Source organism: Aedes aegypti, chromosome 3, assembly GCF_002204515.2.
Source record: "Aedes aegypti strain LVP_AGWG chromosome 3, AaegL5.0 Primary Assembly, whole genome shotgun sequence".
NCBI classification, from domain to species: domain Eukaryota; kingdom Metazoa; phylum Arthropoda; class Insecta; order Diptera; family Culicidae; genus Aedes; species Aedes aegypti.
Genome location: NC_035109.1, coordinates 40,023,852 through 40,038,455, shown reverse-complemented (window position 1 = coordinate 40,038,455; position 14,604 = coordinate 40,023,852). Strand labels below are relative to the sequence as shown.

Sequence of the window (14,604 nt, the reverse complement as noted above, 5' to 3'; positions counted from 1 at the left end):
GAATAGCGATCCACATGCGCCGAACGAAAAACAGTCGAAAAGCGGATGACAATCATACGGTCGGATCTGTTGGATGGATACTATCCGGATGAGTGTCATTCGTTTTTGATCAGAATTTGTGTTCAGTCTACATACAGACAGCTATTGAGTCGATTGGAGGAGCATGATTTGCCTCAGTGTACTTGATCGAATGAAACTCAATAAGATCAGAGATTATTATATGGTTTAAGTCTAGGCAATAGACTTTTTATTCCTGGGAGATAATAGAAGGCTTTCATAATTAATGGTAAACAATAGAATAGAAACACTTGGGTTGTCTTTTGTCAACCACTCTAGAGTAACGTAAATGTTTATTTATTGAATGTTGGATTTACTGCTATGATACCATATATTATTTTGTTCTTGCTGACACATCGTAGTCGTAGTTGATGTAAGGTTTGTCAAATATTTAGGTTGCAGTTGAACAAATTTACGCGCAGGAAGTATGTATCTATTCCATCGAGAATGTATCCCACCTTAGGAGAAAAGCTACTGTGATATTTCGTTTCTTGCTGTGTCGCTCCCTAATTAGGTAGAGCAATTTCATCATTTGCATTCGTATAGTACGATTTTCTAGTTTGATTCAATTTGTTTTCGGTTAATCTCGCTGCTTGCTCTGCTACGTACACGTTCTGTGTTATAAATATCGGTCATATCAAAACATAAAAAAATAATCACTTTCACTAAGTAATCATAAGAAGTATAAATGTGTATATGGTAAACGAAAGCTATATCCACAATACCTTGCACAAGTCACTCAACTCGAGTGCAAGCGCGCCGATACTCCCTCGCTGGGCAATTCCCGCGATGATCCCACGGTGCAGTTGGACCTACCTTTTTGCGCATGGTGTTGTTGTGTTGTGCATATCCGCTTTCACTTATAATCGATATCTGTTCTTTTCTCACTAGGCTCATGTAAACAAGCAACGTTTTCTTACGATAATCTCTTTTAGGATTTATTTTCTTATACAAAATAATTGCTCTGACCTAAGGAAAACTAGCTCATAAATATTTGTTCTAACGTTTAGGTATTTGCTTCCTTCTGCCACTGAATCAAATGATGAAACGCATCTACTTAATCAAAAACACTTAGTACGAAACATATCACAGTCCTTTCCATTTGTTGCTAAGTTTTATCAAATAACGAGTAGGTAGTTTCTTTTTTATCATAGTTTTAGGATAATGCTAGGTTATCAGTTACTTCCGAACTGCTACAACGGTTGGTAAATAGGATGATCTTTTTTTCTTCTCTTACTTCATGGAAAGCCAAGAAACGAATCAACAGAAACTTGTAAACAAAATGGTGTAATTGTGTTTGTGGTAAGACTGTTATATTCGGGAAAATAGCCAAGACCATCTCAGAAAAAATGTATAAAAACGATAATTGAGAAATTGAAGATAAAACGATAATATACGATGTATGGGTTATTGCAATAAACACAAGACGCTGTCGGTCTCTTGTACTTTGGACGCTAAACCTCGTTTTTTTTAAATAGTGCAACCCCAAAAAAACGGAACATTATAGATTCGAGTTGAAATATATTAAAAATTTGATTTGACAACTTAAAACTGCCATTGAATGATACATGCCTTCTGCCTAGAACAAATCAATTGGTAAACGAATTCATTCATTCGTTAAAGTAATCCTTAATGTATTCCATAGAACTTAACTATGTAAAAAGGGAGAGGTTTTCTTTTTCATGTGAACCTACCGTAAAGTTGATAATTTCTTTATATATGCACTAGAATGTGTTGCAAGTGTTTAGGCATCCTCGGCGGGAGCGGCTGATTCTTCTGCTGCTGCTGCTGCTGGAGCCGAAGAAGGTGTATCTGCTACAGCTGGGGCGTCCATTTGCTGCGGAGGTTCCGAAACTGGAACTACTGGTGCCGGGGTCGGTTCTGGATTCGGAGCTGGAGCTTCAAATGCAGGTTCGGCAGCAGGTGGTGCTACTGCAGCAGGAGGTGGAGACGGGGAATACAACTGTGGTCTATGTTGCTGCGGTTCCGGCGAGGGTTGTCTTGGTTCCGGTTCAGGTTCTCGCACTACCGGAGGAGGACTAGGGTTCCTCACAGGTTCCTGCTGTTGTTCCTGTGGCTGCTGCTCCTGCTGAGGAGGTTGTTGTTGTTGCTGCTGCTGTTGATGTTGCTCTCCGGAATGCGTTTCATCGAAAAGAGGAGTGCCACCACCTCCGTGCTTTTTACCGCCTTCAGTTCGTTCCTCCTTAGGTTCATCCCAATCTCCTCCATCACCAAGGTGCGATTCCGACTGTTTGTTCTTTTGGCCGCCGCCTTGCCTTTCTTCACGATGTTCTTGTTGCTGTTGCTGCTGCTGTGGTTGTTCTTGTTGCTGCTGTTGTTGTTGTCTGTCTTCCTTCGGTGGATCGACATTACGCTTCTTGGCCACCGGAACATCATCATCCCAGTTTTCATCATTTTCATCCCACCTCAATCCTTGTCCGCCACCTCGGCCTCCTTGTTGCATCTGTGGTTGCTCATTACGATGTTGCTGTTGCTGATTTGGCTGATTTTGCTGTTGTTGCTGCTGCTGCTGCGGTTGTTCATCCTGATTTCCTCCAAAGTCATTATGTCTTTGATTCCTTTGATCATTGCGTCTGTTTCCAAAGCGTCCTCCTCGGCCACCATCGTTTCCACCGCCATCACCATCGTTGTTATCTCTCCAGTTGCCACGCCCTCCACGGTTTCCGCGATTTCCACCACGATCGCCACCTTCGTTCCAGTTGTTCGAACGTCGGTTATTGAAGTTACCACCTTCGTTGCCACGATCGAAGAACCGCTGCTGCTGTTGCTCGTCGTCTCCACCGCCTTGCTCGTTATTGTTACCACCGAAGAAAGGATCAATGTTGAGCAATGACATTATGTTCATGGCTTGCATGTTTTCGCCATCTGTAGAATGCGGAAAAGGATAGAAGAGAAATAAAAATTGATTCAAGATTGGATTGTTTTCTAATATGCTTTAATTTGACAATGGTTTGGGTTCAAGGTCTTTCAAAGATTGCCGACGACGTCAAATAAACTAACATTTCAAAAATAAGGATCAACTAACCAATCAACATACAGGAGTTAGGAAAATAACTCGATCAGAACGCCTGTAGCTACATGAATAATCATGCAGTATCTACTTTTCACGCGCAACTGGCGCGATACTACAATAGCCGTTCAAGTCATGGTGTAAAACTCCTATATCGGAGATTTCAACACTCAAATTGACCAGGCGGGTGAATTTAAACCGATTTTAGAACAGTTTAGCGCACATTGCATTACAAACCAAAACGGTCTCAAGCAACCAAAGGTTCGGATTTTACTTAAAAGTTCACTTATAGTAGATTTTAAGTTCCAAATAAACTTTATTGCTGAATATTCTATATTCAGCTTCTATTAATTTTTCTCATCGCTCGCTTGCGATTCTATCCATCTTGTCATTTCATTACTTTCGTTACTCCCTTTCACTCTGAGTATAGGTATTACCTTCACCGAAAAAAGCCAATCAATTTTCATAACAAGAACTCGATTCTCGATTCTCATGCACTTATTAACGAAGCTCAGAACAAGTTCGAGTCGAACTTTTTCCCTACGTTATGGTAAACATGATTCTATTTAAGCAAGTTAATTGAACTTTATGAGAACTCAAGTTTGGTTAATTATATAAGTGAGCTGCGTAAGCCAAAAGATGCCAGCTGCACTTCCACAAGGAAACAACCACATGAATGCTTTTGACTAACAGACACCCTCAGTGTATAAGTGCTGGTGATCCTATATTTTTAGGCAACAATGGCACCTGTCACGTCAGATTGCTGACCAATGAGAGGAAGGGAAAGGAGATGATGATGCATTAAACTGGCTCCCACAGTAGACCGGATGTACCCCTGCATCTACGCCAGTTCATCATGGTGTCTACTCATTTACAAAAATGAAATTCCCTGATGTTTTCAGGTTTCTCCAGGTTCATTTTTTCTAATACCTAAAAGTAATTCAAAGAAATTTTTCAAAATATATAACTGAATGACGAATTTTTAATTTTGAATCACTAAAAAAATATTTTCTAAGATTTCTGCATTAAAGGATTTAAACTAATAATCTAATGATAAATTTCAAAGTATTTGTATTTTTCCCTTCACTAAAAAAAAACTATCTGTTGGTTCTAAACGACTTGTGAAAAAAGTGCAGATTTTGTAGTGCTTTAAATAATCAAAGTCAGCAAAAAAAAAAATAGAAAATAAATAGCCTTTCCCTTCAAATGGGATTTAGATTTATGGACATCAGCGACGCATCCATCACATTTTTTTTCCAAGTTCTTCAGAAATGTATCCATTTATTCTTCCATTCATTTCTCAAGGACATTCTCCAACAATCCCATTGAGAGCATCTTCACTTCATTTTATTTTAATTTCCCAAGGACGCCCTCAAATATTTTTTCCAATCACTCATCAAGGGATGTCTCCTGGGAAATTTCAAGGAAAATTTTTCAGGTTTGTTTGGGAAATGTTTTGAAAAAATCTGCAAGGAATTTTTAAAGAGCATTCTAGAGCAACCTCTGATGAAGTTCTAACAAGTATGATTTTATGAGTAATCATGACGATCTCTGAAAGAACTCCTGGATTTTTTATTAAACTGATTCTAGGATTTTCTTAATCAATGTCTAATAAGCGGTTTCTCCACCACTGATTAGGCCTTAAACCTAGTTTAACCATATGGGTAAACGTATTTTACGGCTTAGGCGAAGGTGAAGAAGTCGGCTCTTAAATGACTGAAAAAAAAAAACACTCGAATCTCCGAATAATGTCCCACAATGAAGTTCTGACAGAACCCCTAAAGAAATTTATACATGAATGGTCGGAGTAATAACTGTAATAATTGACGCAGTATTAACTGGTGAGGAACGTTAAATGAAGTTGTGAAGAATCCATGGAGATTTGGAAATTTTGTTTAAAAGGTTTTTCGAGAAATGTTTGAACCGCAGCAATAATATTTTGAAGGAATTCTGGAAAAAACACCGAATTTGGAGCAATTCCTGAGGGATTTTCAGAATAATCCTCATGAAAATACCTGGTGTAATAGAAAACATTGACGTAGGAAAAATGTCGAAACTATTTTTTTTTTCAAAAACTTTGGAATTCTTTGTGAAAGAATTCCTATATGATGTATGAAAAATTTCCTAGAAGTAACAACTGGAGAAATAGGTGAAAGAACCAGTGAAAAAACATGTGGTGGAAATCCTGTGATAATCGCTAGGATTTTTTCCAGAGTAATCTCTGTGAAAATTACTGGAGGTCGTAGCGTTGGAAGGTTTCTCTGGAACCAACTCTAAAAAAATCCTCTCAGCCTCCCTTCAGAAATCGCTGGTAGCATCCCTGGAGAAGATCCTGAAAGTATTCGAGGAAGAATCTCTGGAGTAATCACTAGAACTCCTGAAGCGTTCCTCGAGATCTAAGAAAAATATCTTATGAAACTAGTGGAAAAGTCGCGTAACAGTCTCTGAAGTTTCTCTAAGCCTCTAGTATTTTGCACTAGGATTCACTACAAACAGATTAAGGCAAAAAGTGACATTGAAGACCATTTTGATAAAAGAGACTTTTGAAAAAAATAAAATAAATAAAGACTTGCATCAAAATAGTGACTAAGACTACAAAAACAGACCTGCTTGCCTGAGAAATGTACAATTTTTCGTAACTGTTGTAATTTTTGCTCTTCTACAAAGTTTATTATTTTGTAGAACAAGCGTAAACATTTTTGTAAAAAACAATGAAATCAACCCTTGTTTATATGCTCATGAACGACGACAACATACTGTAACTTTGAAGTGTAAAACTTGGCGATTTAACAGCATGTTTTATCTTAAACAAATATAAATTACTACAAAATCAAAGTACAAAACATCGATTCGATAGCGAAAATTTTTAAGTTTGAACAGATTTCGTGTCACAAAAACGACATGTTCTACCATGTATTACTAATTCAAAATAATTTCCCTGATTGTGGCCAAAATTCACTGAGATTTCCAGGATGAATAAAATACCCTGATAATTCAAGGTTTTCCAGATTTTTCCAGGTAGTAGACACCCTGTTCATGTGGGAAGGGGTAGGGCTGATATAATCTAACGGCGAGAGGCTTGCTGTTTGGTTAGTAGACTGCCTACGTAACAGGCGTAAGGAAAGGCGTGCTATAATTAAGGAAGAATGGAAGCGTAGGGAAACGGTCGTTTTGTCCCTCTCTTGTTCTAGCAAATGCTATGAACTGTAATATATTAGGAATGGAAAATAGAAGTAAGTGAAAGATACAACTACAAAGCACTAGGAAAGGGAAGGGGCCTGAGATTGAACCCATGACCTTCTGCTTACGAAGCAGAAGCGGTAGCCATTAGACCACCAGCCCCGTCTATCGTCGAATTAATTTCAGTTTTGAACACCTTTACTCACGCCCAAACAGGGCAGTTTTCGGGGAGAGCATTCTTTTTTGATGAAATTTTAATCTGGTGTGTTTTGTGCTGCATCTTCCTCGCTCAATTTTCGTTGCCTCTCTGCTTAGCATTTCTTCGCTCCCTCGCAAAAAAGGCAAAGGCAGCACGCTGCTCTAGAGTGTCACCGAACTCTGATGATATTGAGGAGTATTATCAAGCCTGGTGAGAAGTTTAGGAGCGATCATTATTCTCAACGCTTTCCCAAATCATTCACCGCAGCCTTTCGTCGCTAGCCGCTAGATGGCTGAATAACGACAAAGAAGTGCGACAAACTACCTGCTGTTGAAATACGATGAAAATGCACTGGAATTCATCAAGATTTTTTTGGACGAACTTGATGATCCTTCCATTCATCCGGGAGTACTCCATCCGAGGAATAAATGGATGGACTGTCGTGTTCCATCTACAAAAAGAGCGAAAAGTTGAATTGGACCAATTACTGTGCCATCAAACTTGTTAGTGCCGTCCAAATTTATTCCGATGTCTTGTTTCTTATTATGAACACTTAAGGCCTCATTGAAGTATAACCCAGAATAGAGCATATAAAGTAAATCATTTTGTATGATTCCTCAACGTTATCAAGCATTGGAAAACCTTTCCAAGATTATTATTCCGGACGCTTCCTCACTTTTGCATCATATTCCGGACAGATTATGAAAATCATGATCAGAAAAGTCAAATTATTTATTGATTTCACCAAGCTTTTAGAAAGATGTCTTAGGCATTCTAAATTTTCATAGATATCAGTGGAATTTTTTTTATTAAAACTAGGCTCCAAAGTGGGAATTTTCAACCAGCCAATATTGAAAAATTTCGCATGAAATTCGAAGCTTTCCGGAATTTCAATCAAAACAGTATCACGGATTGCAAGAGAATTCGTGTAACAATATCATGCAGGCTTTATGAGCTAACAAGCTACAAAGAACAAGATACTCACATTATTGTGTACCCTATTAAAATTAAATACATGGTTCAAATAGAGCCAGAGGCGGATCAAGGGTGTTAGTGATGGGGTATTGTATGATTACTAATTGTTTGCAGCTGTTGAACTATTTTTATACCGTCAAACGATAATTATGTCAAACGTGGAGTGAAAATGCTAATGATGTTTCGCAAATACTAACAAGGCCTTTTCGAGCCTGATTTTGAAACCAGCTTAAGCCCTATGGGTGCTATAAGCATTCGACATTTCTTGCAAAGTTCGTTTCGGTTTCATGGTCAGCAGTCAATTGATTTTTCTACATCGAGAAATACAAAAACTGTGGAACTGTCGTCTGACACGATGACATTTCCATAAATCAAAAATGTTGCGTAGATTTCCGAAATGTCCGATCATAAAAAGCAAGAATAGAAGAATAGTTAATTCTTTTTCGTCATTTCGAATGTGACACATACAGTTAAAGCAGCGAGAAAACGATGCCAACGTGGTTAGCTGCATTCAATTGATATTTTTCTTTTGAATGCTGGTTTGACCGTTGTCGTGAATGCTGAAGGCAAAGACCGTCAAATCTCAACGAAAACGTGTCGACTACCGTGTTCACCTAAAACACTGCTCTTTAAAAATATTGCGTTCAAAAAATGTCACTGACCTATCTTGGGTTACCCTACATCAACCTATAAGAATGTCTTACCTGGACCTCCACGATTTTGCATGAATCCACCGCCACGGTTGTTGAATCGTCCACCACCTCGCTGGTTATTGTTGAAACGACCACCTTGCTGGAAGTTACCACGACCTCCGAAATCGTTACCACCGCGATTGTTGAACTCTGTTGAACAAACGAATCGGTTTTGAATACACCCAATACTCTTAAAATATATCTCCGTTAAAACTTACCATCGCCACCATCGTTCATGTTGTTATTGCGACCACCACGGAAGTTCCTTCCGCCACCAAACTGCTGCTGTCCATCGTTGCCGCCGTCGCCACCACGCTGCTGCTGCTGACTAAAGTCCGCCCCGGCCAACTCTCGCAACCTTTCGGACAGAGGCCTTTCATCGCGACCACTATCACTGCCACCACGGTTGCCAAAGTTGTTCCGATCATTGCTTCCCCAGCGGCTTGGCCGCTCGTTCCGCTCGCCTTCATTGTCTCTGAAGTTTCTCCTGCCACGACCGTCCCGATCATCACGACCACCCCGGTCCCCACGATCGTCTCGTCCTCCACGGTCCCGATCTCTGCCACCACCTCGGCGATCGAAATCGCCACGATTTCTGCGATCCTGATCTTGATTTTCGTTTCGATTGAAACCACCACGGTCCCCTCCGTTGTTCTCCTGCTGATTGCGATTGAACGGCAGTGAATTTGGCGGCATCAGCGGAGGCGGAGGCTGGTTGAAGAAGGCCGCATTGGCCGGTGGTATCCCTCCGGGTGGATGCCCGTGGCTTTGGTTTGAACCTTCGTCTTCCATCTCGATGTCCATTTCATCACCACCTCCGGCCACGTTCGAAGGTGCGCCCTGGGATGGCGGCGGAGGCGGCAACACACCAAATCCGGCAGCCATTGGAAGCGGCGGAGGATTGTTTATTCCGCTGGCCATCATGAGGTTCGGCGGCGGAACGTTGATACCCAAACCGGGTACAATCGGAAGTCCCATTATGGGCAAGCTAAGAAGAAAGAGAAATTGATGTATTTGCAGCGTTTTATAGAGAAGGGACACAGAAGGCTGAAACACAAAAGGTTGCGCATTTCGAAGCATATTCCATTAAACAAATAAAAAGAAAATACCTACACATTAAAACCTCAAGCGTTTTTGATAGTTAGAATCATCCGCCAATTCTTCCGGTTTATATGCTGTAATTGGCATCACAAATTACGATGCCAATAGTACTAACTAACACTACAAGGTGAATTTTACAAAACCATTAGCCCGACCATGAAGAGCTCAAATTGCAAAATTGTTGTAAAAACAACACGAAAAAACAGCATATGGTTTCAAAGAAAAGAAAACTCTCACTTGACTTTATAGTTAACCCACCGTCGGTCGCCCTAGTGTACTGAGTACACGCACTTTGCGAAAAGTCGAAAAACACGTTGAAAATCCCTTCAAATTGATCCGGGTTTTGGTCCTATTCCAAGATCTACTCTTCTTCTTGCTTGTAGAGAAGAAATGTTTCGAAAAAAATCAACGAAAAGTATTCGAAAACATCGTGTTTTTAACCTAAGTTTTAAGGCGTGTACTCAGTACACCAGTGCGACCGCTCGTGTAACTTTTTTTTACCAGGCCCGTCACACGAGCGGTCGCATCGTGTACTGAGTACACGCGGAGCAATTTGGATAGTAAATTCAAAGCTAGGCAAGATAGAATAATGATGTCTTCGGCAAATTTCTTCAGTTCAATGGTACCAATTGGTCAGTGGACAAAAAACATTTTGGAAACATCCTTATCTTCCTGTGGCCATCGGATTATGCCCCGGGGGAACCGACATAGTGGACATGTCGCAATGCAGCATCTCGAACACAAATATCTCAGGATCTAGATTTTTTAGCAAGATGGTATCTTCGGCAAAGTTGTTCAGTAGGTCAAGAGCTAACATGTGATAGGCTGCTTGTTTCGAAATTCTGCCACCAGATGGTGCTAGTGAGCATTTAATTTTTCAAACACCGATATCTCAAGATCCTGATTACCTAGAAAGATGATGTCTTCGACAAAGTTGTTTAGTAGGTCAAGGACTAACATATAATAAGCTACCTAACAAGAAAAACTGCCACAAGATGGCGCTAGTGAGCATGCAATATTTTAATCACGAATATCTCAGGATCCCGAATTTTTAGAAAGATGGTGTTTTCGGCAAAGTTTTTCAGTAGTCCAAGGGCTACCATGTGATGATCTTCTTGATTCGAAATTCTTTCAATAGATGGCGCTAGTGAGCATGATATTTTTCGAGCACAGATATCTCAGGTTACCTATAAAGTTGACGTCTTCGACAAAAGTGTTGAAAAGGTCAAGGTCTAGCATGTAATAAGCTACCCAACTTGATATTCTACCAACATATGGCGTATTTTGATCGCGATTTCAGGATAACGATATTTAACAAGATGGTGTTTTCGGCAAAGATGTTTAGTAGATTAAGGACTAAACATGTGAAGCGCCGTTTGGTTCGGATTTTTTCCACAAACCGACGCTAAAGATGCAATTTTTCGAACGCAGATATTTTTGGATCTTGATCGCTTAGAAAAATGATCCTGAGATATTTTCATTACTAAGAAATATTACCCCTTCGGCAAGGTTGTTCATAAGATGAAGGCCTAAATGCAAGGAACCTCAAGCTTTAAAATTCTTTCAACTGGTGGCGCTATTGAGCATGCATATTTTGATTGCTAATATTTGAGGATCCCGATTACATCCAAATATAAACTTCTCGGTTCAAAAGTTCAGTAAGTCAAGTACAAACTTGTGATGGGCCGAACTTGTTTGGGAATTCTTCCACTCGATGGTGCTACTGAGTATGCTTTATTTTCAACACAAATTTCAAGGATCGTTATTGCTTAATCATGAAAATGACGTCTTCAACTAAGTTGTTTAACATGTAATGAACCGGTGCTCTTCAGCATGATAATCCCATCAGAATGTACTTCAGAATTTCAAGTACAGTCAAATTTCTAGTCGATACTCAAAAGATCATCGACTCATGGAACAGATATTCTTAAGAAAGCTGATAAAATAAAAGCTGATGATTCGGGTGTTTTTTTTTCTGCTCAGAAGTAAATACAAAGCAGAACCAATCCCTCTAGAGTCATTGGATAGTAAAAAAAAATAAAAAATAATAAAAAAAGCAAATCGCGATTAAAACACTTTTTAATATACGAATAATACTCGGCCAAGCAATAGTATCGCACAATCAGTAAGCTATCATCAGGGCGGAATGCGCGAACCGAACAAAAATGTTTATCTCCGAAGATTGGCGAAAAAAAAAACAAAAAAAAGTTCCCGTAACGAAAACACGCAGCTAGTTCCGACAAAGCAAACCCGTCAAAAGGCAATTATAGATCCGATACCTATCAAAACGCGATTCATAAAATAATGGAACAAACTCACCGGATTGTTTCATTAAAACATGTGCCATCTGTAACCTCCGAATGGAAAAATGTGTTCCGGCCCGAGCACCACGCCCTCCAAAACCAAGCTGGACTGGATCACGGCACCCGAAACACAATTCAAATCACTATTTATTGTTTTATATGACACTTCTTGTCACTAAAACTTTTGATAATAAAACTACAACAATTAAATACAATGAATTTCGAGATGTTGCATTGCGAAATGTCCAATATGTCGGTTCCCCGGGGCACAATCCGATGGCCACAGGAAGATGAGGATGTTTCCAAAGTGTTTTTAGTCCAGAGACCAATTGGTGCCGTTGGACTGAAGAAATTTGTAGAAGACATCCATATTCTATCTTGCCTAGCTATTGATGTACAATCAAAATTGCTCCGCGTGTACTCAGTACACGATGCGACCGCTGGTGTAACTTTTTTTGAGCGACTGACGGAAGGTTAATTATCTTAATTATGCTTTCTAAAGTCTTCAAGATGCTATGCTATGCGAGAATAACAAATGGCTGAAAAGAGAAAACAACTGACTAATTCCTTCTTCAATATTACCAATAGTCTTTTTTTCCTTTTTCAGTACCTTTTGTTATTTAAATTTCGGGCAAGTTTCTTGATAAATTAGCCAAGTAACCACTAGCCCGCTAGTTCGCCTTTTTGGGCTTATAGGGCTATTATACGGCTAAAATAGGTAATGTCAGCTGTATAATAGCACTATATTAGCACGCAGGGCGAATTAAAGTGCTTCTTAGTTTTATGGGAAGAAACTAGATTTACCAACACTTCAATATGTACCAGCCTTTCGATTGTTCAACCGCATGTGTTTCAGCCTTTCGTAGGAAACCCCATTTTATATGTGTTGCGTGTTAGTCTTACCGTGGAACGGCGCCAACGGCTCCAACGGCACCGATCGGGAACGTGGTCATTGCAGGCATTCCGGCCATCATTGCAGCTGTCGGTGGCGGTTGGCTGGTATCGACGGCATACAACGGATTGATTATGCCTGCCGGATCACCGTCCTTCTTCTTGGAAGCGTTTGTAATCTTGTCTTTCATCCACGGTGGCATGGTTTCTTCATCCAGCATGCCTCCCTCTTCCAAGCTTTCCAGATCGGTATTATGATTCAGCTTGCTCCACGGAATGTAACTGCACCCTGCGGAACAACGCAAACTTGTTCTAAAGATTCACCTCAGAAAGCTAAATCAAAACCCTCACATACCTAAGTCAATATCCCAGTAATCTTTCCATTCCTTGCTCTTGACACCTTTACCGGTGGCCCAGGAAATGGTAATGGTCCGGCCATGCATCTTGTGATTCTTCAGGCTTTGCATACTTTTGTACGCATCCTGACGGCGATTCATTACGATAAATGCACACCCGCGGGGAGGGATCAAATCGATGCTAACAATGTCGCCATATTTGCCAAACGTATCGGATAGCTCTTCCTGTTGAACCAACTTGGACAGGTGGCCAACCCACAAGGTCGTACTGCAAACTACACAGCGCGTGCAATGAAGAAATAATCTCTCGTTAGTATTATGTCATCTTCTTGCGTCTCGTCTCGTGCAGAAAACACGTTGCAAACTATCGCTGTGTAATCACTACTCTTTTCTTTCAAATTGGAACGATCGCTTCCGTTGCACGAGTTGGGAATCCTACTGTTCGAGCGGTTACGCCCGAATAGAAGGACACCCCCTCGTTCAACTTTCACCAATAATCTTACCACTGAGATGTTCCTTCTTGATCTCCGGCAGTCCACGCTTCTTGCGCTCCCTCTCACGTTCCTTATCACGTTCCTTGTCCTTCTGGCTGGTACGATCTCTATCGCGGTCTCGGGACGAAGCACGTCCTCCACGGCCACGTCCTCGTGAATGCGATCGACTCCGGCTGCGCGATCTGGAACGGGAACGGCGACGATTGCGGTCCCGGTCACGGCGATCACGGGAACGGGAACGGCTCTTTCGGCGTCGCGAAGACGAAGATGACTTGTACTGGTCTGCTGCCGTGCTTCGTGGTGACGAGCTATGCGTATCGCTGATGACCTAGATATCGATAGAAACAGAAACGAGAAAAATGTGGTTTCCGATCGTAACAGGAACCACAGAAGAAGAACACATTTATAATTGGTAATTTTGAGAGTGGGGGCAGAAAAGAGTAGCGTTACTAGTGTTTGTTCTTTACGAGAGACGATCGAGAGCTTGCAACGTGTTTCTTTTGAGACGGCGCTTAGGTTTCTGACCTCAGAAGTGGGTGGGTACGAATCGTGTTTGCGTTTGGGACGTCCAATCAACAATCGAAATAGAGAAAAAGTGGAAGGAGTGACTTACCGGTGTTGAAGAGGGGCTTACAACTCGTAAACCCGCTCTTGGAGATGCACGTGAACAAACGTACGGTGCCGACTTGACGGATTGCAAATGTTAGTCTACTTACTTAGTCGTTTGCAATGTGGTGGACTTAATTAAGGCTATTATATTTGTATTTGTAATGTAATTGGTCTACTGGATACTACATTATATTAATCAATTTCCTTCAATTCATGCTACAAACAACAATGAATGTATTACATCCGTTTAGTATTAACCTTATCTTTGCCATGATAGTTTAATTAATTCTCTACGTATTTGAGACAAATAGATAAAAAATACTATGCCATAGTTATGATTCCATACTCATCAGATTAATCCAAAAGCCAAATAACAACTGTATCAATAATGAAGCAATTGATAAACAATGGATTGAAATTACTTATTTTTTCTACTGATTTGGAAGCCCATTTCGAACATTGTTTATTTAAGCACTTTTTTCATAACAGCGCTTGTTTCGTAATGAAATAGTTGCTTATGCGTATGTGCGTATTTGGAATAGAAATGGTCGTTCGAAATAGCAGAGATAAAAGGGTAGGCTTTATCCACGGATTTGTTGAATTTCTTGTAGAATTTTTGAATCCATTTCTTAATAAATTTCTGAACTAATTTCTTGATAAAATATCATATACCTAAAAAATGCTGAGCATGTTTCTGACAAATTGATTTAATATTT

The 14,604-nt window shown here is 40.3% G+C and overlaps 1 protein-coding gene across 3 annotated transcripts in view; it reads right to left on the bottom strand.

Moving 5' to 3' along the window:
• Positions 1-313: 313 nt before the first annotated feature.
• Positions 314-14,604, bottom strand: part of LOC5580279 (splicing factor, arginine/serine-rich 15) — a 32,730-nt gene continuing 18,439 nt past the window's right edge. For 2 of the 3 annotated variants that reach the window (XM_021852501.1, XM_021852502.1), the window contains exons 7-12: positions 13,289-13,607; positions 12,785-13,060; positions 12,442-12,718; positions 8,353-9,122; positions 8,147-8,284; positions 388-2,943 (exon numbers count right to left, since the gene is read on the bottom strand). In XM_021852501.1, coding sequence (XP_021708193.1) covers positions 1,802-2,943; positions 8,147-8,284; positions 8,353-9,122; positions 12,442-12,718; positions 12,785-13,060; positions 13,289-13,607 — 2,922 coding nt within the window. In that variant the 3' untranslated portion in view covers positions 388-1,801. Of the gene's footprint in view, positions 2,944-8,146; positions 8,285-8,352; positions 9,123-12,441; positions 12,719-12,784; positions 13,061-13,288; positions 13,608-14,604 lie in introns of all 3 variants that reach the window. The other variant, XM_021852500.1, reaches the window with a different exon arrangement.